This window comes from Asterias amurensis, chromosome 3 (assembly GCF_032118995.1).
Source record: "Asterias amurensis chromosome 3, ASM3211899v1".
Classification (NCBI taxonomy): Eukaryota; Metazoa; Echinodermata; class Asteroidea; order Forcipulatida; family Asteriidae; genus Asterias; species Asterias amurensis.
This window is the reverse complement of record NC_092650.1, coordinates 16,109,855-16,133,690: the sequence shown is the minus strand read 5'-3', so window position 1 is coordinate 16,133,690 and position 23,836 is coordinate 16,109,855. Positions and strand designations below refer to the sequence as shown.

The window sequence follows — 23,836 nt, the reverse complement described above, 5'->3', positions numbered from 1 at the left end:
GGGGGGGGGCTTTTATCAGGCCCGATGCCATTAAATTTCGCGCGGAACACTCGGCTGAAGGAAATTAGGGTGCTGTGAATTATTTTGTGAGTTTCCAAGTTAATAAAATAATTACGATCATTGGTTGCCGGTAGAGGGCGCAACATCGATTGGCTGTGTGATGAACGCTGGAATCTGAAGACCAGTCGACGACGGCACTGTGGAATGTCAATGTGCGGATGTGAACTCAACCAGAAATTTTGTATGGATGCCTGATCAATGATGGGTGCGCCCACAAAGTGGACAGCTATTGTTGTGACGTGCACGGACCCGGCTTCTGTGTTACCCCTTCAGAACGGTTAGTCAATAATGACTGTCCTTTTTTACTGTCTTTTTTTCTGTGGGCAGTCGCAGTGTCATAAATTGTTCGTGGTTGGTGGGGGGGGGGGGGGGGGGGGGGGCGGAGCACCTGAGAGTCACTGGAAAATTACTTGGGGGACCACAACTTGAAGTTATGCCACTGCCCGCCAATAGACCTTTATCATGGTGCAGCCATCTTGAATCCCCCATTGATATCAATGGGTGCGTTCGTTTAGCTTCCCTGGGTCGACCCCGATGTTGCGTATTTTATTTTTTCCCAGGACGAACGTGGGCACACAATTACCCCACGTCCGTCTTCGAACCAGAAAAACAACCCAGACACGTCGCCGCGTGAGCCTTCCCGTGGTAACGTCAGTGCACCTCGGGCCAGCCCCAAGTGACCCAATCCACCAGTGGGGCTCTTGGGGCTGGCCCGAGGTGCACTGACGTCACCACGGGAAGGCTCACGTGGTGACGTGTCTGTTTTTTTTCTTCTAAATACGCAACATCGGGGTCGACCCAGGGAAGCTAAACGCACGCACCCACTGTAACCTAACCTAGGCTTTAGTCGGGTTCCTATTTGCAAAATGATTATTAGCAATCATTATTTTATTCGATAGGAGGAACATGACAAAGATGGATGAGTATGAGAAAGATCTATAGTGCCACTTAAGACAGATAGTTTGCGTCCATTCCAACACAGTTTTATCCTTGGGTACTTTGGGGCAGTTTTATGAAAGGACTATGGTACTAATAGAGAGTGCAAACTTATTTTATGGACACTTAAATAAAAAGTCTTGTTTGTATGTCAACAGAGCTTGAAGTTCGTCAGAAGAAAGGTCAAATTGACCGTGATGTTCTCATCTTAACAGTTGAAGATCCTCATGCTAGGGTGGGATCAGGGGGTGCTACTCTCAATGCTCTCCTGGTGGTGTCGGAACATCTTAGCCAATGTCGGGGCTACACAGTAAGTCACAGTTATGCCCCTAATGGGGTTCCCCCCTTCTTGAACCACCCAAAGGGCTGGAAATGTTGGTCATAAAGAAAAGAAAACATATGAGTATAAAGTAAAACGGAAAGGGGTTGCCAGCTGGGTTTTTTTCCTTCTCAGGCCGATGAAGTCGGCCAAAGTATCGGACTGTGTTGTATAAACTGGTTTTATTTGTTTGTTATGGTTACACAACACAGTACATCGAATGTGCACAAAATATTTTCAGTCTAAATTCCTTTGCTGTGCATTGTTGTGGGACGAAATCATTTCCTGTCGATGTGAGTAACCTAAACTTGTGGTATTTTTTAATACTGTTTGTTCTTTTCTCCGCTAGGTTGTGAACTCGGACGTGCTGATGGATTCACATATTCTAATTTTCCACGTGGTATGTTTCTGTTAACCCTTTGGAGTTTGAAATGATACCCAATTAACCCAATGCTTTGCACATTTGCTCCATCCATTACATTATTATTTTAAACTTCACATAGTATTATTTTTTTTCATTTTACTATTACTTATTTTTGGCATTAGTTATTTTTCTCAGTCAGTTCTTGATTGTCTCTGATCTAAATCATTATTATATTCAATAATATTTCTTTATTGTTCTCCCCTTTTCACCAATTTGGTGGCAATCCCTGAACAAAGAAATTGACAACATAAGGGGAACTGTCAACATGAATGTAGGGCTAGTAACTCAGTTGGTAAAGCACCAGCCGGCTATTGTAAACCTTAAGGTCGAAGGTTCAAATCCTGCTGATATAAAATGTTCGTTGTTCACCATTTAAAATAAATAAATTTATATTTACTGCCGTCTAAAAAGCAGTTTCCCGCCTTCGTGCATCACCAAGCTAATCAACCTCTTCAGTATTTAAGCAGCATGCAGCATCAGAGTCCAGCTATCTCCAGAAGACGATCAGAGCATACTGATCGAAACGTCAAGTTGAAACCAACGGTTCTTTTCAGAACCACCCCAACTCATTAGAGATAGTCATTACATGGTGTTACCACAAACCTTTCTATATCCTATTTCCACCATGCAAAGTTTTAAACCCTACTTAAAAAGCAGTTTGTTTTCTCTCTCTACAGGGTCGCAGCTTCTCATTTGATTCTTGTGGACGAGCATTTGTAACACTACCAGCCACACATGCAACCAGTGAGGAAAAAGGCTACGAGGGACTGGTTACAAATCTAGACAATCTGTTCGATACTTTGACATACAAGGTGACTTGGGCAAGTCTAATCACAGACTGCCATATAAAGTATGGAATGTCATTAAAGGCTGTGTCTGAATTGGTTACAATGCATTGAGGTCATTCAGCCTAGTCTTAAGAGGTACATGTAAACCAATGATAAAGCAATGGAAATGCGCAGATTTACACGCCGCGCACTTGATTGGCCATTGAACAGCTTACCGCTTGACCTCAATGACCAATTGAGCCCAAATTTTCAAAGATTTGGGATTTCATGCATATGTTTGGGTACACCAAGTGAGAATACTGGTCTTTTCAAATATCAAAACGTGGCTAGTGCTTAAATCCTGAAGTTTGTTGATTAGGTGCATATTGCACCACAGCACCTTGTAAACCATTAGGCCAAGTAAAAAAATTCGAAAAAGAGGAGCATGAGGGCCTTTTTATTTTCTAGTTATTATTTATTTCAAAGGTGGTTGCCAAGCATTTTAATTCAAACTGGCCAATAATTCGTCAGTGTACAGTCACCACTAACAGTTCTTTACAGATAATTACAAATAAACAGAAACAACTTTTCTTTTTGATAATTTTTTTTTAAAAAGAAAAACAGTTAAAAAACAGGATGTGGCCTCAAAAAAGGATGAGGAAGGGGGACGATCAACTGTTTTTTAAAAATTTATTTGGCTTTACATGTTACTATGTAGCTCCACATTATAACTGACATCGAATTGGGCCCACAGAGATAATAGATATGCACTAAAGAATGGTTAATTACTATTGAAATGCAGCTTTCTGTGGGATGCCCATCCGGGGTATGGGTCTGCAGTACGGATATGTTCCTCACCGTACCGACCACGCCCAAGATCAACTGGGATGGTTTCGACGGGGCGTGTGTCATCGCTGTACCCGCAACTCGGGAGTACGCACGTAACCATGGCATCTACAGAATCAACAAAGAAGTAGGTCAAGATGGTGTTACTCTAATTCTAAGAAAAAAAGAATTAGCTGTTGTTAAATGCTCACCAAGCATAAGAACTATTTTATGGTTTATTTCAAAACATTTAAAATTTGCGGTCCAACGACCCAATTGCATTTGGAACTCCTGCCACATAGAAGGAGGTGATCTCAAAGTCATCTTACTTTGTTACTTTATTTGTTTGTTCGTTTGTTTCCCACTCCAACATCCAACACATAATTTTTGCTCATTGACAACTTTGATTCCCCTCGACCAATCTCCTCTCCTCCTGCAGGGTTTTGTGGAAGACATTTTCTTCCGTGGTGGCCCTACGGCAATGAAGATGTGCTCATTACATAACGGTAGAGGAGACCTATCAGATGCGGAGGTTTCTTTGGTGTCCGGCATAGTGTTCCTCGGAGCAAGGTAATTCAAATTCAAACAGACAAAAAAATTTTAACTTTGGCTTTTACATTTATGTTCCGACAACCCCGTGTTCTTAAAGCCACCTGATAATTTACACGTTTTAGGGTTAGAGTTAGGGCTAGGGTTATAAAGACACTGGACACTATTGGGAATTGTCAAAGACCAGTCTTCTCACTTGGTGTATCTCAACATATGCATAAAATAACAAACCCGTGAAAATTTGAGCTCAATTGGTCATCGAAGTTGCAAGGTAAGAATGAAAGAAAAACGCCCTTGTCACACGAAGTTGTGTGCTTTCAGATGCTTCAATTCGAGACCTCAAAATCTAATTCTGAGGTCTCAAAATCAAATTTGTGGAAAATTACTTCTTTCTCGAAAACTACGGTACTTCAGAGGGAGCCGTTTCTCACAATGTTTTATTCTATCAGTGGCTCCCCATTACTCGTTACCAAGAAAGGTTTTATGCTAATAATTATTTTGAGTAATTACCATTAGTGTGCACTACCTTTAGAGGTTAGGGTGAAGATTAGGGAAATACAGTTGGGTGTCAGAACATAGGGGTGTCGAAACATAGGGTTATTTCGAAATACACACATGTAGGGTTGTAACATAAAATCAGGCGAGCGGTTCCAAACTGCTTCTCTTGTCACTTTGAATCCTTTATTCTGCAGGGCGGCAGAGAAGTTATTATCTCTCCATAGTCTTCCTGGGTTAGATGCTTGTACGTACATGGGACTAGACAGTGGCGTCAAACCAATTGAGGTAACAGTTGACTTTTTTGTTTCTTTCAAAAACAAGAAACTAATTTTTTTTTTAAAGGTTGTGGGTTCCCACTCGAGTGCTATTGCCTGTAGATTTTCAGAAAGTAAACATCGGTGCATTTCATATTCTTTATATCTGATTCAAATATAACATCTATTAATTTTTTTTTCAATATTTATATTTTCAGTTGTCCCTGTACTTTGACGTTCTCCTGTGCTTAGCAAAAGATGTTACAGAGGAGGAGTTCGTCTCTGGAGAGAAGGGCAACAAATATGACAAAGCGTACCAGAAGAAACATTACAGTGAAGGGCTTATCCGCAGCGTTAGATCTCTAATGTGGAAGAAACTACGGGGGATACCAATGAAAGCTGGTAAGCTGTCTTTAGCTACTCGACTCAACTGATAAATACTCTTGAAATAGGGCAAGGCCATTTTGGGTTTCGGGCAAAAGGCATGAGCAAGACACTTCTCTTCACCCAGGGGTAAATGGGTACCTGTGAGGGCAGAGATGGTTCTTGTGATTGATTTAATTTAGTAGTTCATATTTGTTGCACAGGCATCATACTCCCTAGGTAGCTGAGGAACGAAATGGCCCAGTGACCAGGGGTAATTATGTTGGAAGCGCTTTGAGACGTCCCTTCATCGTGTGAATAGCGCCATATAAAAACTGGTTATTATTTTGGTTGTCAGTCCCCACCTGGGCCTAATTTCATAGAGCTGCTAAGCACAAAAAGTTGCTTAGCATGACATTTCTTCCTTGATAACAACGGGATTACCAACCAAATCTCCATGTGATTTTCAGGATAAGCAAACAACAGCTGAATATCAGTAACAAGCAATATGCAACAAATGGAAAATTTGGTTGGTAATCCTGTTTTTATCAAGGAAGAAATTTCATGCTAAGCAAATTTATAAGTCTCGTTTATTTTTATTATTATTATTTTCCCTATTGGGGTTTTTCCTTCCACATCTAAAGACGGACATTTCTTTATCATCTTCTACACACAGTTTTCTGAGGCTTACGGGTCACAGTTCTAGTTGCTTGTATTCAGTGGAAGTGTTTTGCATGAGCTTTTTTTCAAGGCAGATTTCCTGATCATGTGTGTTGCGTTGTCGTTTAGCCCTGGAGAAAGACTCTGCTGTGGTCGAAACAACAGGCCATTAACTACTTTTTGGGGTTAACATTTCTTGGTTCTGAAGAGAATATTCAAAGCATTCAGCCGTCGATTTCACAAAGAGTAAGGACTCGCCTTATCTCGAGTTAGTGACGAGTAACTCGTCCTAACTTAGGATTAATCTTAAGGTCGGTATGGTACAGTGCAGGGTTGGGACTCGTCCTAAATCATAAGATTAATCCTAAGTTAGGAAGAGTTTTGTGAAATCGACAGCAGACTAGTTAGTTAAAAACTGTCATTAATATTTAGTCCCTGTTTTGGCTCCCCGACCCCGACCCCAACCCCCACAGTGCTGATTGAAAACGCAAGGCATGACTACATGACAAGATCAACCAAGGAACATCTAAGACATGTGACAAACTGTCCGCTTCAAAACGAAGGAGATGCACATTTCAACTGGTCTAACATCACTCACTCACACATAGAGGTAAATGTGTGATACTCAAGATAAAAATGTATCAGAAAACCTAAAAAATAAAAATGCAACAACTGATTTTGGTTGTTACAAGTTATTGACCCAATTCACCTGACTTCATCATCAGAATAACCTTGGATGCGCCATTTTGGTGGTTAATGTCAACATGTGTTATTCAGTGAAGTGCGCATTTTAGGCGACACGGCATTTACACGTAAACCTATTGACCAATTGCAGCAGTCGTCGCGTGTGATGTGCGTGCATGGGGTCAATGGGGACAATGTGTGTACATGCTGAAAATTGTGCACGGTTTTTCAATAGTTTCTCCTCATTCACAGATTAAGCCCAAATGCTCACCAGGGGTGGATTTCACAAAGAGTTAAGACTAGTCTTATCTCGACTGAGGAAGAGTTACTCGTCCTAACTTAGGACTAGCAATACGTTTTTAATATCTCCTGGGACTAGTCCTAAGCTAGGACATAGTCCTAACTCTTGTTGAAATCGACCCTAGGTGTGTTTTATGGTTTATCACAAAAACATGAACGCTATCTGCGACTGTTTTGTCGGCTCTACCGATTCTGTATGATAGTTTTAAGGTTCATATATTGCACTTGTACTTTCAGGATTGCTGTGATGTGGACGACTCAGCCGTGATCACTAACTGCATCATGGAGGGCGGAGTGACAATAGGCCCCAACTGTGCAGTCTCCCACTGCCACCTCAAGGTCAGTTTTATTGTCTTCTTTGTTGCTGTTTACCTTTTATAATCAAGCCCACTTAAGGTAACAAGCAAACTGAGGGACATACATGATTGAGTTATGGAATAAAATACAGCATGCTTAAAGGAACATTACCACATTACAGAATTGGTAACAAAAAAAATTTGTCTAAGATCACAGATTTACTTAAAACTTAAAGTAGAAAAAAATAAATCTTTTAATATTTTTGTCTGGGATGTTATATTTGATGAGAAAAACATAAAACTGATTTTTTTCGCTCAGCGAGTGTTTTATTCATTTTGGTGTTTTTAATAGTGTCATACAAAATATGTAATCGGTTTTCACTATTTTCTCGTGACTCAGATATCCGTGTGATCTAAAACTTCTACAGGTTTGTCAGCTTATGTATGGTGGATTACATAAAGTGCTTACACTGCCAGCAGCTGTTTTTTTTTATTATCAAAAACCAATTCTGTAATATTCCTACAACCAGAAGAGTGGCTGCGTGTGACTTTAAAATTTGTTTACAATTGTTGATGATTCGTAAGTTGGAACCACTATTGGAAACAAAATAATTGAGTGCAAAAGGTACCGGAAAATCAAAAGCGTTGATTATACTGTTTGGTCTAAGGACACAAATTTCATACTTTTTCATGACATATAAAAATTTCATTATAAATACAATAGACCAAGTAAAAAACCCAAAGGGAAACTGACTGGTAAATTTTAAAAACTTTTGGTTGCACAAACAAACAAATGACCGGGGGTATTTGAACCTGTGTCTCAATATTCATGTGATGGCGATCTATTCAACTAACTTTACTTAAGAGGGAGAGTGGCAACATAACAGCTGGATGGCTCAGTTGGTAGAGAGTAGGTCGTTAATTTAAATTCTGCTTAGTCAAATGCTTGTTGTTCCACTCAAAATTATAATTACGTGTATATTTTTGTTTTTCTCTCAGCGCAATGTTGTGATTCAGAAGGACTGTGTGCTGTCTAATATCTGCAGTAAATCCTCCAAGGTAAGATCAGTCCAGAAAAGAAAACATAATGGGAGGTTTTCTTCCCCAAAATTATAGGCATACTCTAGCAATTTTACAGAGCTGGTTTTGTTAGGTCCTAACGATAATGTCGCAAAGAGAACGCATTCCATTGGTTGAATCAGCGAGTGAGTAAACTGCGTGGAGCAATTCGACCAATAGAATGCATTCTCTTTGTGTCGTGATCCTTATCGTTTACGTTATCGCTGTAGTGGGACTGGGCCTTTAGGGTAAAATAAACTATAGGAAACCACCATTTGATTTGGGGTAATTGTTCTTATTTCTCTGTCAAATTTCTTGGTCAATTTGCTGTAGGTGTTGGCGAGACATCAGCTTTCTTCTGGAATTTTCTTACAAGGATTTCATGTTCGGCTTGGGGGAAGTCTGAAGACAACTCGGATGGTCTACACTGTCCTGGGAAAGTTTGACAATCTTGATGTAAGTTTATTTTAAAGCATTCATCTGGGACCAAATCCATGGTTCTGCGTATTGCCAAATTTTGCACTTGCGATCACCATTTTTTGCTATGGTGCATGCGCCAAATTTCTGCGCTAGCGAGTGAGGAATGTCTAGTACAGATGTGCACAAGCAAATCATCAATGCTAACCTGTGAAATAAGCTTGATGTAAGTGGCAAGTTTCCGAATTCAGAAAGAGCAGGGCACACCCCTAGTCTTAGCGATAAGTGTAACTGGGTGTTTTTTGTGCATCACATTTGAAATTTGTTTGCAAAAGTTCTAAAACCCTCTTTCAAACAAGAAGGAAAACTCAATGTGGACACCAATCTTGTCCACCACACTATGACCGGGAAACAATTTTTGTGGAAATGAGGCTGCAAACATGGCAAAGCACCCAATAGACGATGTTTCTGTTAAAAAAACACTGTATACGTCATGTTTGGCCGGGCAAAAAGACACGTAGTCATGGTAAGATAGCATACACTTTTTAGCTGGCTGCCAAAACACAAAGGTTTTGCCCGGCGGTATGCGCGCGAATCATGTTATGGTTTTCGTGTGACGTCAGAGGTCACATCGTCTATAGTAGTCCATACTATTTTGGAGCGTCGCTCTCTTTAAAACATGTGAAGTTAGCTCCAACAATTAAATGACAAGGGCCTTTGTGTGTGGTTTACAAAACATAGTACAGGCAATGGGTGAGACAAAAAACTATTGCAGAATTAGTAACAGACTTCTCTCTTTATTGAACCCCTCTTTTTTGTCCCGACAGACACCATACGTGAAAGGGACAAGTACAATCTGTAATTCGCCTTGGATTGTGTTCCTGACAAGAACTGGCATCGACAAAGAAGATCTCTGGTCCACTCATCAGGTGAATAAGCGCCCACTGAATTGCATGCTGCGACATTAAACCTTGGGGCCTTGTCACATAAGGTAGATTTTACAGCCAACTTGGAGGCATTCATTCAGTCTATGTGGAGCAGCGGATGATGGCCCTCCAAACACGTTGGTCCTCCATTGCTGTTCGCAGCTCTTCCCGACGCAGTCCAGGGTCACAGCACAAGGTGTCCACATAGGTGGTTTGTGGTCTACCTTGGGAACAGTGACCTTGAGTAGGGGCCCAAAGCACAAGCTTGCTCACTGCCAGCTCAACTTGGAGGCAACCAACTACCCAATGACCAGAAACTAGTCAACCTTTTCAAAGTAAATGGCCTCACCTGGCCAGGGAAGACTTTGGCAGGCATTCTGTATTGTTAGTATTGAACACCATCTGAAACTTTTGTTTCTTATTTTGTCATTTATTTCAGACAGACTACGAACGCACTCTCTTCAATGCCAAACTCTTCCCAGTCTGGAACATTCAAGAAGATGTCGGCATCAGGGATACACTGTGGCTAGAAGGCGGGGAACTAGACCCCATCATGCTGGCAAGGTGGCGCTCTTCGTGGCGTCTCTCTCTTGAAGAAATCTTATCGTGCGTCGACCTCACTGCTGAATTCGCTTGGAGAAGGTTGGTGCCCATATGTGACTCATTAGTGTGAGAATTGGATTGAGTCAGAGTACCAGACATGCAGTGCAGTATGTCTAGAAATTGGGTGTCGCGGGCTTCCAGAGAGCATATCAGATTTGGTTTTTACCCATACACCGATGTGTGATAGCACTGTACACTAAGTACTTTCCCGAGTCCTGTGAAAAAATATCACAGGCATATTACTCGGGTGGGATTCGAACCCAAGACCCTTGCAATTCTAAAGCAGTGTCTTACCAACTAGACTACCGAGATTGCCCGGTAGCTAGAGGCAGTTCGAATCCTATGTTTTGGCAGTGGGTACGGCAACGATATAATAGATGTTAAAAGAGCATCATTTCTCATTACACCCAGTTGTTATCTGTTAGAGGAACGTAGATATCCTCCATCAAGAAAATGCAGCCCGCGAATCGGGATAAGAGTATGATTCAATCGGGATACAGGTTCTTGTCTGTTGGGATAGTTTTTATATTAGAGAGGTTTCGCAGAGTCACCGATACTCTTACGTGAACGGATACGTCACAATACGTCATCACTTTTTGAGGTCCATGTGACGTATAACCGTTGTACACAAGTTAGAATAGTCGCTCAAAACGGGAATCTGTCGCCATACACGTAAGTAAACAAGTATATTTTGTTCATGTTGTTGTAGCGGATTGTTATTTTTTATTGTACCAGGTTTTCACCATGTCTATTAGAGGTATCATACATGGATGTATATGGACATTTTTTAACCACCATGCTTCAGAAAAAGAGAAATGGCGATTGTCCATGGGTGCAGCCATTTGGTTAATAGCGCCCTCTTGAGCCTCACTACACAGCTCACTTGACGCGAACGCGCACGGTTCGATATCTGTATGCGTATTCGTATCCGCGACTCTGCGAAACCTCTCTAGTGTCTCTAACTTCTCTTATTGCCGACCTTCGCTTGCTCAGAATCCCTTAAAGGATACAGTTTAAAATCCTGACATTTGTTTTTAAAGGATTTGGGTACTTCTTGTTACACAAAACACAATGTCCACAGATTTACATTAAACTTGCATTGTTTGAAAAAAATGATAGTAGAAAATATTAATAGCTGATGTGATGTAGTTTTTTGGGAAATGAGTTAAACAATGTCACAAAGATATGTTTTACATGCTAAAAGATTTTTTGTCTTTAAAGAGAGACAACAATTATTTTTCGTTGATTTGTTTTACTCATTTCTCAAAAACTACAGCACCTTAGCTTGAAGTAATATTTTGTATATCTCAATTTGGGTAGTTTGAACACCATCTTTACTGTGAGTAACACGACTGACTGTCATTTAAATTGTAGGGACGTTTTCTACGATGGAGGTCGGCGTAGGGTACGGGAAGTTCTGATCCGAGGTGGGAACCAGATTCTGATGCCGTTCTTCAGAAGTGCCGCAGTGGAGGGCTACTGCCAGCAGACTCTGGAGTGCATAGATCAAGGTATAATAATAACTATTATAACTGTAAATGTAAGTTACAGAGTGAGATTGTTCAGACTTTTGGCTGAATTCTGACTTTTCATGTCGGCCTGGTGAAGAAAATCAGACAATATTTTTTCCAACAAATAAAGAAATCCTGCTCATTGGTCTACTTCTCTAGTGCTTTGGATACTATTTCCAAAAGCTCCTTGGAATCTATATAACCCCAGGGGTTACCAAACGGTAGAAATGGCATTATTTCAACATGCCTTTGAATTTGTATCCAAGTTTATGACATTTTCGCTAGTAGTGACTCTCATCACCCCTGTTAACAGTAACTTTCAACTTTTATAATATATGTGTTTATGCAAAGTTTTGTCTGTTATTCTTTTTGAATGATACCCTTGAATGGCGGTTATCCGCTATTTGATGTCAAATAAATAAGTAAATAAAAGAAAACTTTTAAAGCGCCGATATTCGCCGAGGCAAGCTGCGCTCATGTCGCTGCTGTCCAAAAAAACAAGTAACAAGCAATGAAAGTAGCATCACATAATAAAAATGAAAAAGTTCAACAAAATGCTTCTTTTTACAGTGACTGTTTGAACTGTTCTTGAATACGCCAAATGAGTTTGACAGTTTCACAGTTTCAAGTAGGGAGTTCCAAAGCCTCAATGCTGCGCTCTGAAACTTTCCCTCCCGCCATCCCCCCCCCAGTAGCAACGATGCTACAGTATTCTTCAAACCACAGTGCCTAGCTTCAAGTCTGTTCTAAAAATATGAATTGGAATTTTGTTTTCTTTATTCCAACCAGGAATTTGTGAGAGCAACTCGCCGAGCATAGCGGCTCGAGGTCTTGCTTTCATTGCTAACGTCCTGGGTGCTATGGCTAATGGAAAGGGTGGTTTGCGTAGCGGACCAGCGGCTAATGCTGCATGGCAAAGTGCCTTTAACCTGCTTGAGGTAAGAGACCAAATGACCCCCCCCCCCCACCTGTTCCCCCCCCCCTCTAAGAATAATGCTTACGCTTAAAGGGTGTATGTACTTTTTGTAGGACAAAAAACACAATGTCCACAGATTTACACTAAACTTATACAGTTTGAAGATAATGATAGTCGAAAGCTTCCCTGAAAATACTACGTGCTGAGGTGCTGTAGTTTTTGGGAAATGAGTAAAACAATGTCATGAAAATAATTTTGGTCTCATGATACCAAAATTATTTTAAGCATTTACAAGCGTATTTTCATGACATTGTTTTACTCATTTCACAAAAACTACAGCACCTCAGTAAGTAATGTTTGAAGGGAAGCTTTCCACTATCATTATCTTCAAACCCTGTAAGTTTAATGTAAATCTATGGACATTTTGAAAAAGTACCCAAATCCTTTAAGCACCATTTTTTGCTATAGTTAGCACAAAAATCTGTTTACCGATAAGCAGCCATTGTTAGGTGTTGCACTAGTCTTTAGAAAATAAAATTCACAATTGAGCAGAGCAGGCAACTAAAGATTTGCACGTGATAAGAAAACTTGGCAGATATAAAAAAGATTAAAGATGTTGTTGTGCAATTTTTTATTGAGTTTTGAGTATTTCAAAATGCAGAATTTCTTCTATTGTTTAATTTAAACCAACAAACCAACAACCAACTGTTTCTGACAGGAGGGTAAGATCTGTGAAGGAGTGAAGGCCTTAGCAAAGGAGCGTAACAATTGGCTGAGTAGACCAGACCGTCTCGTCCGAGCGGCAAGACACTATGAGAGTGCTGATCAGATCTTTATTAGGCTCTCTGTGATAGCCTCCAAAGAGGTGAGTTTCTCGTGAGGCGGTGATGAATGTTGGGGGGGGGGGGGGTCACTAAACTTCAAAGGGCGCCACCAAGCATCCTTAGCGGACATGTTAACAATTAACGAAACGTCCAATAAAACAGAGACTCCTCACAGCCTCTCGTCTCTTGATGACCAGGGGTATGGTATCGTTGGAGCAGGGGAGAGAGAATAACTTTTATAACTTTAACAATTAACGAAATGAAACAGAGACTCCTCCCACAATGGCATGGAGTTTTTCATAAGGCATCCAAAAGGTGAGTTTCTACGCTGTTATGGTTATGGCAACATGGGTGAGTTTCTCTTGATGCTCACTGATTTGGCAACAAAAGAGGTGAATTTGTCATGAGGCTTGCTGTCATGGCAACAAAAACAGGCAAGTTTTTCATAAGCCTGTTTTTCAAATACAACAAAAAGGGGAGTTTCACTTGTTATGGCAAATAATTTGCAAAGAAACAGTCAACTTTTCTCGTTTAACAAGCAAGTTCTATATTTCTGGTCAGGGTCATCAAACTAAGGGTGCGATCGATTAGCTTCCCTGGGTCGACCCCGGTCTGCCCCCGGTACGTTCGAATAGCTTTGACATCATTCCAGGGGCTCACGCGGGTCAGCCCCAAGTGCCCTGCTTGTGGAACGGGTTACTTGGGGCTGGCCCGAGGTGCATAACGTCACCAATAGAGGTTGAGTGATCGTTCGATTAGCTCTTGTCAGGGGCTCATCACCGGGGTGAGCACCACGGGGTTGACACAGGGAAGCTAATCCATTGCACCCTACAGCCATACGTAATTTCCTCAAGTCATTTTTAAAGCAAGGGATTTCCACAAATACTTTTCTACTGATTCTCTTCTGTCTTGATTTCGTAGTTCATTTCCACAAAGCCGTGTGATGCTCCTCCGATGAATAAATGGGTGACGGCAACTTGCCCGGCTAGAATGGACTTATCTGGTGGTTGGTCTGACACTCCACCAATCACCTACGAGCACGGCGGGGCTGTCATCGACGCTGCAATTCGATTGGACGGCAAGAAGCCAATAGGAGCCAGGGCCAGGAAGATTGAAGAGTAAGTCTGTCTGATTTGTGGTTTTTGGTAGAGTCGGGTGATTCTATCATATAACCGAGAGAAGATTCCATCAAACTCAAGGGTCATGGTTTAGTCAATGGAACTTTCTACCTATTAGACAACAAATCCATTTTAAGATTGCTCTTCTTGGTTTTAAATGCTTTAACGAAGTTGTTCCCTGATACATTTCCACTTTACTGTCACATTACACTCCATGATTTCTTCGGTCCACTTCTGACATCACTCGTCAATGTTACCCGAGCAAAAAATTAAATAAATATAGCTAGGCTGTTTTGAAAAGCCAAAGAGGAAATCAGCTGAAGTTGCATGCCTGTCTGTTGCTACCAAGCGTCTCAAAAATCCTCCATCGAATTCTGCAATGTTTTTTTTTTCTGTGTCTATTACAGGCCACATATTGTGCTGGTTCTAGGGAAGGACCCATCTCAGAGTGTTCAGATTGTCTGCAAGGAACTGTCTCAAATCAAAGACTATAACAATCCACAGGCTTTAGGTACGTCTTACATGTAGGTCGTGGTCTTAATAGACAGATCCATTACGCTCTGCATCATTGCGTATTGACCAATCACAACCCATTGCGCAACCATAATATGTCCAACAAATTAAGGTCTGACATGCGCGTGCGTATGCTTGGCGCGCACGGCAGAGTTGTGCAGAATGGCATTGGAGAGGCTCACGTGTTCTTGCTCACACGTGCGCCGTGGGCGGAGCCTAATGGATCGGTCTATTAGTGGCTATGGCTGTTGCTAAAGGGTGATGCTAGGGACAAACTATCCTTCAATCAGGGGTGTGAGTTATCCAGTTTTTTTATAAATGGAATTCTTGGGGGTTTTTTCCTTAAAAAAAAGAATGAAAGTGTCGTGACCGAGCGGTTAAGAGCACCGAATTCAAACTCAAGTGTTTCTGATCAGCAGAGTGTGGGTTCGAATCCCCAGCCGTGACACTATGTCCTTGAGCAAGGAAGACACTTAACCATTGCTTCGTCCTTCGGATGGGACGTAAAGCCGTTGGTCCAATGTGTTGTGTAACGCATGTAAAAGAACCCAGTGCACTTATCGAAAAGAGAAGGGGTTCGCCCCGGTGTTCCTGGTTGTGGCTGCTTAATGCGCCGTAGCACCTTGTAAATATGCGCTATATAAGACATCGATATTATTATTATTATTATCACTGACTGACGGATATTATTATTAATTGTTATGGTTTTGTATTTACCTCTAAAGGAGCTTTGTTAAAGGCGGCAGTACAGTGTACGGAGTTGGTAAGCCTGTCCTCATCCGAGTCACTACGAGACCAACTGATGAGGCTATACGGATGCGGGATTGAGCTCAACACGTGGTCAGATCTACCTCATGGATCGGGTAAGGGTTAGCCTTTATTTACCAGTGGGTGGGGATTTCAGGATATGCACAGTTGTGCCACCATCCTATTCTATGTTTAAAGGTTTTTAAATGGTTAGTCAAGTCACTGGAAACATGGGAGTGTTGTCAGCAGGGCTCGAATTTGGGGAAATTTCCCAAAAGACTAGAGAGGTTGAAGATCATTTTTTTTACTGGACCAGAGAATTTGCGACAAGACCAGAATCAAAATGATAAGAACACTGTAGGCCTACAGTTTCACATTTGAGCCGTTTTTTTTTTAATGAGCTTGGTAAGAGAAAGTTTTTCTGATTTGTCATTTAAGGGTAATACTCAAAAGAAATGAAAGATACTTGTTTTTATCAGTTTAAAATAAAAATGCAGTGATTTGTATTTTTTATCAAAAACACAAAACTGCCAGATTTGTTTGGTCGTAAGTCTACTGGCCCAATTCTAAAATCACAGGCCTGATACTTCACAGAGGCACAAAGGCGATTGCCTCCATGCCCCCTGCTGGTCATTGCCTTGGTGCCCTTGAAATGCTCAAGTAGAAATTAACACTGTTTACCAAGGATAAAATGCCTCTGTGCCTTTGCCCTTTGAAAAGCGAAGCATATAGACCGTATTGAATAACCCCTTTTTTGCTATGAAAAGTCCCCATCTTGTAGGGCAAACCGTATGCGCATCCAAACACATACATCATCAAAGCACTCAGCACGCAACATTCCCGGTTTGATTTCTAGGGCACACGCACGCACACACACCCACGCACACGCACCGTCACCATCTTGTAGGTCAGATATTTGAGCCGCGTGACGTCATACTCAATACGGTCTATATTTAGACCTGAAATCCCTTGCCTCTTGCACAAGTGTTGATTTTGAGCCCTGGTTGTAAGTTTTTTCCTTTGTTTTGGAAACAGGTTTAGGAACAAGCAGTATTCTTGCAGGGGCCGTCATTGCAGTGCTGTGGAGACTATCGGGCAAGGCCTACGAACACTCTTCACTTATACATGCAGTAAGTTTGCATCTTCATCAAAAATGTTGGTCCCATGTGTTGTGTAACGCATGTAAAAGAACCCAGTGCACTTATCGAAAAAGAGAAGGGGTTAACCCCAGTATTTCTGGCTGTGGCTGCTTAGTGCGCCGTAGCACCTTGTAAACACATATCTGCTTGCGACATAAACGTGAAATCGGCTGCAGGTGCTACATAATTGGGTCTCAGAATTCATCACTTCAATCACCTATCTTTCTGAAAGTTTGTATATACTCAGCGCCTTGAGTACCTTGTTGGTTTGTTTGCTTAAATGATCTTCCCATCAAGGGAACTCGGCAAACTCCCACAAGGGATATAAACACCAAGCTGGCAACAGCCAATCTCTCTCACAAACATTGGTTTAATATACGTCTATGATTATGAATGACACAAATGAAGAAACTGTGATTCATTAACTAGACGACAATATTTCTTCTAGTCATTGTGAAATCAGTGGTTAGCTGGGGGATTCGAACCCACAACCTTGTGATTGCAAGTCCTGCAGTCTAACCACTTGACCATGGTGATAATGGTACGTGCGCTCTGTAAGACCTCAATATTATTATTATTGTTATTTGTTTACACATCCACCAGTGCAATACCCATTAGGCCCTAACAGGATGGTGATTAGGAATGAGGGGAAGAAAATCCCCAATATGGAAGTGTCGCGGTCGAGCGGTTAAGAGCACCGAATTCAAACTCTGGGGTTTCTGATCAGCAGAGTGTGGGTTCGAATCCCCAGCCGTGACACTTGTGTCCTTGAGCAAGACACTTAACCATTGCTTCGTCCTTCGGATGGGACGTTAAGCCGTTGGTCCCATGTGTTATTATCGCATGTAAAAGAACCCAGTGCATTTATCGAAAGGGGTTCACCCTGGTGTTCCTGGTTAGATCGGCAGCAAATTGTGCCACAGTACCTAGTAAAGCATTACATGGTGCGTTCAGAATTAGGTCTCATACTTCAAACATAGTCCAACATCTAGCAGGAAATACTGTATGTTACAGCACCAGGAGCGTCACTCGGGTGATGGACATGTACGCTATATAAGAAGCCACAATTATTATTGTTACTATTTAAATGGGGATAAACCCCTTGCATTTAGCAATCAGGCAATTCAGGGGTCGTAATTGCAACTAGCCTGCTAGCCCGGGACTACCAGATTTACAGCCAGGCTACTCATTCTTCCAGTTTATGAATTATACCTGAGTCTTTGGAGGTATAAGAGTTTGAGCTGTTTTGTTGTAGGTACTTCTTTTGGAGCAGATGATGACTACGGGTGGAGGATGGCAGGACCAGGTCGGAGGTCAGTACACCCAATCACCATGGTAATGACCTACTATGGGTCAATAGTGGTCTATTCCATTAAGCTCCACCCCCTCCCCCCAATCCTCAATGCCCTGAGTGACCTACAGGTACTAGACGATTGGTTAAAGGACCGGACTCAAGCTCTGGTTTTTCTGATAAGCGGAGTGGTAGTTTGAGTTTGTCCTTCAGAAGGGGCATTATTACGCCATAGGTCCTGTGTACATGTACCAGGGTTTAGTAGTGCACGTCAAACAACCTTAAGCACTTATTGTAGAAGAGTAGTGGTTAACCCGGTATTTCTGGTTCGCAGAAAGCACCCTAGTTTATAGGTTTTCTCAGGCTTCTGAACTACAGTGATTAGGTTCCCTTAAAGGCAGTGGACACTATTGGTAATTACTCAAAATAATTATTAACATAAAACCTTTCTTGATTACGTTATGGGGAGAGGTTGGTAGCATAAAACATTGTGAGAAACGGCTCCCTCTGAAGTGCCGTAGTTTTCGAGAAAGAAGTAATTTTCCACGAATTTGATTTCGAGACCTCAGATTTAGATCTCGAGGTCTTGAAATCAACTATCTAAACGCACACAACTTCGTGTGACAAGGGTGTTTTTTTCTTTCATCATTATCTCCCAACTTCGATGACCGATTGAGCTCAAATTTTCACAGGGTTGTTATTTTATGCATATGTTGAGATACACCAACTGTGAAGGCTAGTCTTTTGACAATTACCAATAGTGTCCACCGCTTTAATGAGGCATCCTAGGTTTCATATATGAAATAACTCATTACAATTGAGTATGTGCTCTACATGTAAATCGTCTCCTGACACTGAGACCAATTAAGAACTCTCTGCGGTAATGAAGTTTATAACGAGAAGACCCCCCTGTCCACTAAAGCTTTTCTACCTGCCGCCGTGGTAGTAGTTAATTAGCAGGACAGTTTTTTTCAGAACTGATAAGTCTCCGAAATTTAAAGCAAGACAAGTTCTCAAAAGAACATAATCTACCTGGAAAGTTAATACACACTTGGTGTTTTGCAAACCAAATATATTATCAAATTTATGTGTCTGTCTTAAAGGCAGTGGACACTATTGGTAATTACTCAAAATAATTATTAGCATAAAACCTTTCTTATTATTACGAGTTATGGGGAGAGGTTGATTGTACAAAACATTGTGAAAAACGGCTCCCTCCGAAGTGCTGTAGTTTTGGAGAAAGAAGTTATTTTCCACGAATTTGATTTCGAGACCTCAGATTTAGAACTTGAGGTCTCAAAATCAACCTTCTAAACGCACATAACTTTGTGTGACAAGGGTGTTTATTTCTTTCATTATTATCTCGCAAGCTCGATGACTGATTGCGCTCAAATTTTCACAGGTTTGTTATTCTATGCATATCTTGAGATACACCAACTGTGAAGGCTATTCTTTGACAATTACCAATAGTGTCCACTGCCTTTAAGTTGATATGCAGAATTAGATTAAGGCTTTTTCCCCCCTCACCACTTCAGGCTGTACTCCTGGTGTCAACATTGGCCATTGTGAGGGCAAACTGCCCCTCAAAGTAGACATCACCCCCGTCCCACTGAGTGAAGAGATCCAGTGCAAGTTCAACCAGCACTTTCTACTTGTGTACACTGGAAAAACTAGACTGGCCAGGTAAGTCCTCCAAGTATTTAGGGGGATAGTCTTTCACTGCCTCGAAGGGGAGGGAGGAACGCTTGAGTCAGTATAAGACTAATATATACTTTTGAGAAGTCTACCTTTTCAAATGAATACTACCTTTTTAAGTTGTGGAGAAAATTTCATATTAATCGCACAACCAATGTTTTTGTAAAACAATCAGAATGCAGATTTTTTGTTTACATGCTCTTACTATAGATGTGCACAAACTGTATATTATGAAATATCACTGTAATTTTTTTTTGGGGGGGAGTTTTATGTTTTATGTTTTTTTATTATTTTACTTTCTCATCTTTTCCTCTTCCCCACCAACCCTTAAAAACTACAGGAACTTGCTCCAAGATGTCATCCGGAACTGGTATGCAAGGTCGCCGCTTCTAGTGGAGAATTGCGACAATCTGACACGGAACGCCTGGGAGTGTCGGCAGGCTTTCTTAGATGGTCAGTTGAAGTTGAATCAAATTGATAAATTAATAAGCTTACAGGGAATGTTTACGTTTGGTAATCGGTCTTTAAATTAATGGCAATACAAATTACTGGTAAGAAGCCTACAGCAGCCTATAGTATAAAGCATCTTCAAGCTAATGTGGTTATTTAAAGCCAAGGGACACTTTCGGTAAACAGTATTGTCCAAATCCCACACTTCGTGTATCACAACTTATATACAAAATAACAAACCTGTGAAAATTTAGGCTCAATCGGTCTTTGGAGTCTGGAGAAAATAACGGGAAAACACACCCTTGTTTCCGCACGTTTCGCCGTGTCATGACATGTGTTTAAAATAAATCCGTAATTCTCGATATCGAGAATTGATATTGTTTTAATGTTTTCTCAAAAAGTAAAGCATTTCATGGAATAATATTTCAAGAGAAGTCTTTCACCATTACCTTCTGTAAACCCTGTAAATTATTTGTAAATCTGTGAACTTTTAATTTTTGTTCTGTACCGAAAGTGTCCAATGGCTTTAAAAAGATAAAAGTTTTTATGCCCATAAATTTGAATCTCAGAGCACTACTCAGATTGTGTTTTCCAAGGGATTATTTTTTCCGCGTGGATATGTTGGCTCTGGATTTTCGACAATATCTCAAATTAGTTTTATTATATACATCTACATTTATATAGGGTTAAAGCGAGTGGACACTATTGGTCATTGTCAAAGACTAGTTCTTCTCACTTGCTGTATCTCAACATATGCATAGAATACCAAACCTGTGAAAATTTGAGCTTGATTGGTCGTCGGAGTAACGAGATAACTATGAAAGAAAAAAACACCCTTGTCACACAAAGTTGTGTGCTTTCAGATGCTTGATTTCGAGACCTCAAATTCTAAACTTGAGGTCTCGAAATCAAATTCGTGGAAAATTACTTTGAAAACTACTCCACTTCAGAGGGAGCCGTTTCTCACAATGTTTTATACTACCAACCTCTCCCCATTACTCGCCACCAAGTAAGGTTTTATGCTAATAATTATTTTGAGTAATTACCAATAGTGTCCACTGCCTTTAAAACAATAGAACAGTTCCCAAAACAAAAGGTATACTTTGCTTTTTAAAAATGATTGTATTGGGAGTTTTCTTTACACGCTTTACCACATCATTTTTAACTTGCAATTTGACTCTCAAAGTGGCAAGCGTTGAGAAAGATAGAGCCACCTTTGGCCTTGGTGCAAAAGGTCAACCTCGTAGAACTCCCAAACACTTCATCGAAAAGAGTAAGTGCAGTTTAAAAGATGGCTGAGGAAACCCCTTATAAATTGCAAATACTCTATCACCATTTTGTAATAGGTGACCTCCCAAGAGTGGGTGCCTGCCTAGAGAGGTATTGGGCCCAGAAGAAGGTGATGGCCCCAGGCTCGGAGCCACTAGCCGTCCAGCGAATGATGGAAGCGCTACGGCCGTACGTCTATGGTCAGTGTCTAGCCGGCGCTGGGGGCGGTGGCTTCATGTATGTGATGACCAAAGAGCCCAATGCTATCGGTCAAGTCAGAGAAATACTTGGGTCACTCGAGGTAAGCTCTCGACAAAATTTGTTTCACCCAGCCACCCCCCTCCCCTCATTTTTTTTTCAGGACTGTCAACAAGATGTACATGTTCAGACATATGCAGTTGTTCCCCATAAAGCCTTATTGCATGGTAACAAATTTCATAGTTTTAGACTTGACATAAAGACAAGCATGACGCTAGCAGTCAGGCCGGGGTCTATCCAATTCCCTGTTCTTGTGGTAAAGTGTACATTGGCGAGACCGGTAGAGACTTCACTACCAGGCTGACAGAAAATATTTTGCCCATGGTCGAAAAGGGGAATATGACAAATCTGCCAGTGTCGGGATTCAAACTACCACACTTGACCATGACATGCATACAGTGCCTGGTTTAAAGCCCCAGTCATATTTTAAAAGAATCTTGATCACCTTTTTACACAGGGTTTAGATGACATCTCAATACACACCGTGGAACTCGATCACCAAGGCATTGAGATAGAGGTTGAGGATTAAATCCGAAGAGGTTTTGGGCACATAAAGACTCTACACAAAATGAGGAACGAAGTTGTGGAATCCGCATGTACGGCATCTTGATGTTTCTGCCGAAGCCCGGTTTCGCATATTATTTAATTTTTTTACACCACCGTTAGAGAATTTTCCTAAAAATGCTGCAGATTTGTTTTTTTAAGTGAGTGGAGCAGTAAGTTAGTTTTTCTTCAATAATTCTTTTGCAATTTCGATGACTAGTTGAGCCCAATTGGTTACAGGCTTGTTATTTTATGAATAATGTCAGGATACACCACATGAGGATACTGGTCTTTTACAATATAACTAAAGTATATACCGTCATTTTTTAGTTGGTAGCATATTATATTTTTTGTTTCTATAGTTTACACATCACAGGGTATATCAATATAAGAGTAACTATAAATATAAATAGTAAACTTGCGGGTACAACTATGAGTAAAATCTCTTATGAAGGAGTGGTGGCTCTGAAAAAAGAGCCGGTTTGGTCTTGACGTTTCTAATAGTATACTCTGCTCGTACATCAATCTGTTTATTAATCTTTTGCATATAGATTTTATCACGAATGTCTTCCTAGATCATCAGAGACAAACGGAAATGCTTTATTTTCGTTCTCCAATCACATGTGCCTTAAAATGACAATCAAATTTAATAAGGTTAATGCGGGAAAAAGTATGAATTGTTTTCTTATTACCTTTAACTAATAATTTGATATTTTAGATATTTCCCTATGTTTGATTATATTTATTAATTTTTTTATTAATATTTCAATACTTTTGGTGATAATAACACTTTTAATTAATGTTTGATTATATTTATTAAATACTTTATTAATATTTCAATACTTTTGGTGATAATAACACTTTTAATTACTTAAATAATTTACTGTTTTCAATAATACTAATCATCGCTGAAATACCTTCATTAAGGGAATAATAGGGTAGCTACTAGTTCTTTCACGGTTGTTTAAAACAGGCATGGTCAAATTGCCAGGTGATATAAAGGCCCGAGCCGAAGGCCTGGGCCTTTATCACACGGCAATTCGATCCTGCAAGGTTTTAATCCCATTCATAAATATCTTTTGGTTAAAAGGTGTAATAAAGTAAGAAACGCTGTAAAACTTATCCGTTTCTGAGTGCTTGAGCTCTGCATGTTTCCACCTCCATGGTATGTTCAGTATAGTATACATGTTACAATACTGTACATTTTACATGTACTTGTACGACGTCGGTACGCGTGTGTTTTCCGGTTCCGTTCGTGCCCCGTATAGTCTTGGTGCATACGGTTTTCCTTTCACACACAGCGCTGCCAACTCACCGACAGCGCCTGCATCGCCCGTAACAAGACACGTCTTGCATCAAGACTAGTGCGGAGTCTCCGCTCACAACGGGTTATAAACACTGGTCATTTCCAAAGGTTTAAACACCCCCACTTGTCAATGACCAGAGCAGGCTAATCGAAATGTTGAGACCAAGTTAATTAAGAACCGACTCCGCTACAGTGAAGTTAACGAGAAGTACCCTCGATGGACTAGTTGAAAGTAGTAGTCTCGGCCAATTTCCTGCTTCCCAGGTAGTACTTCATAAGAAAATACTCCCAGACAGTTCTTTTCAGAATTAAGTGG

At 40.8% G+C, this 23,836-nt stretch overlaps 1 protein-coding gene across 1 annotated transcript; it reads left to right on the top strand.

Annotated features, from left to right (window-relative positions):
- The first annotated feature begins 154 nt into the window (after positions 1-154).
- LOC139935218 (L-fucose kinase-like) lies at positions 155-23,321 on the top strand. The gene is made up of 26 exons (XM_071929711.1): positions 155-337; positions 1,155-1,306; positions 1,665-1,715; positions 2,417-2,551; positions 3,309-3,479; positions 3,771-3,901; positions 4,573-4,663; positions 4,851-5,034; positions 6,129-6,265; positions 6,877-6,978; positions 7,935-7,994; positions 8,328-8,450; positions 9,239-9,340; positions 9,777-9,979; positions 11,315-11,451; positions 12,241-12,389; positions 13,086-13,232; positions 14,113-14,309; positions 14,717-14,820; positions 15,548-15,685; positions 16,605-16,699; positions 17,964-18,021; positions 19,535-19,682; positions 20,035-20,147; positions 21,491-21,714; positions 22,129-23,321. The coding sequence occupies exons 1-26, from the start codon at positions 259-261 to the stop codon at positions 22,198-22,200; spliced, it is 3,303 nt and encodes a 1,100-aa protein (XP_071785812.1). The 5' UTR covers positions 155-258; the 3' UTR covers positions 22,201-23,321.
- The last annotated feature ends 515 nt before the right edge of the window (positions 23,322-23,836 follow it).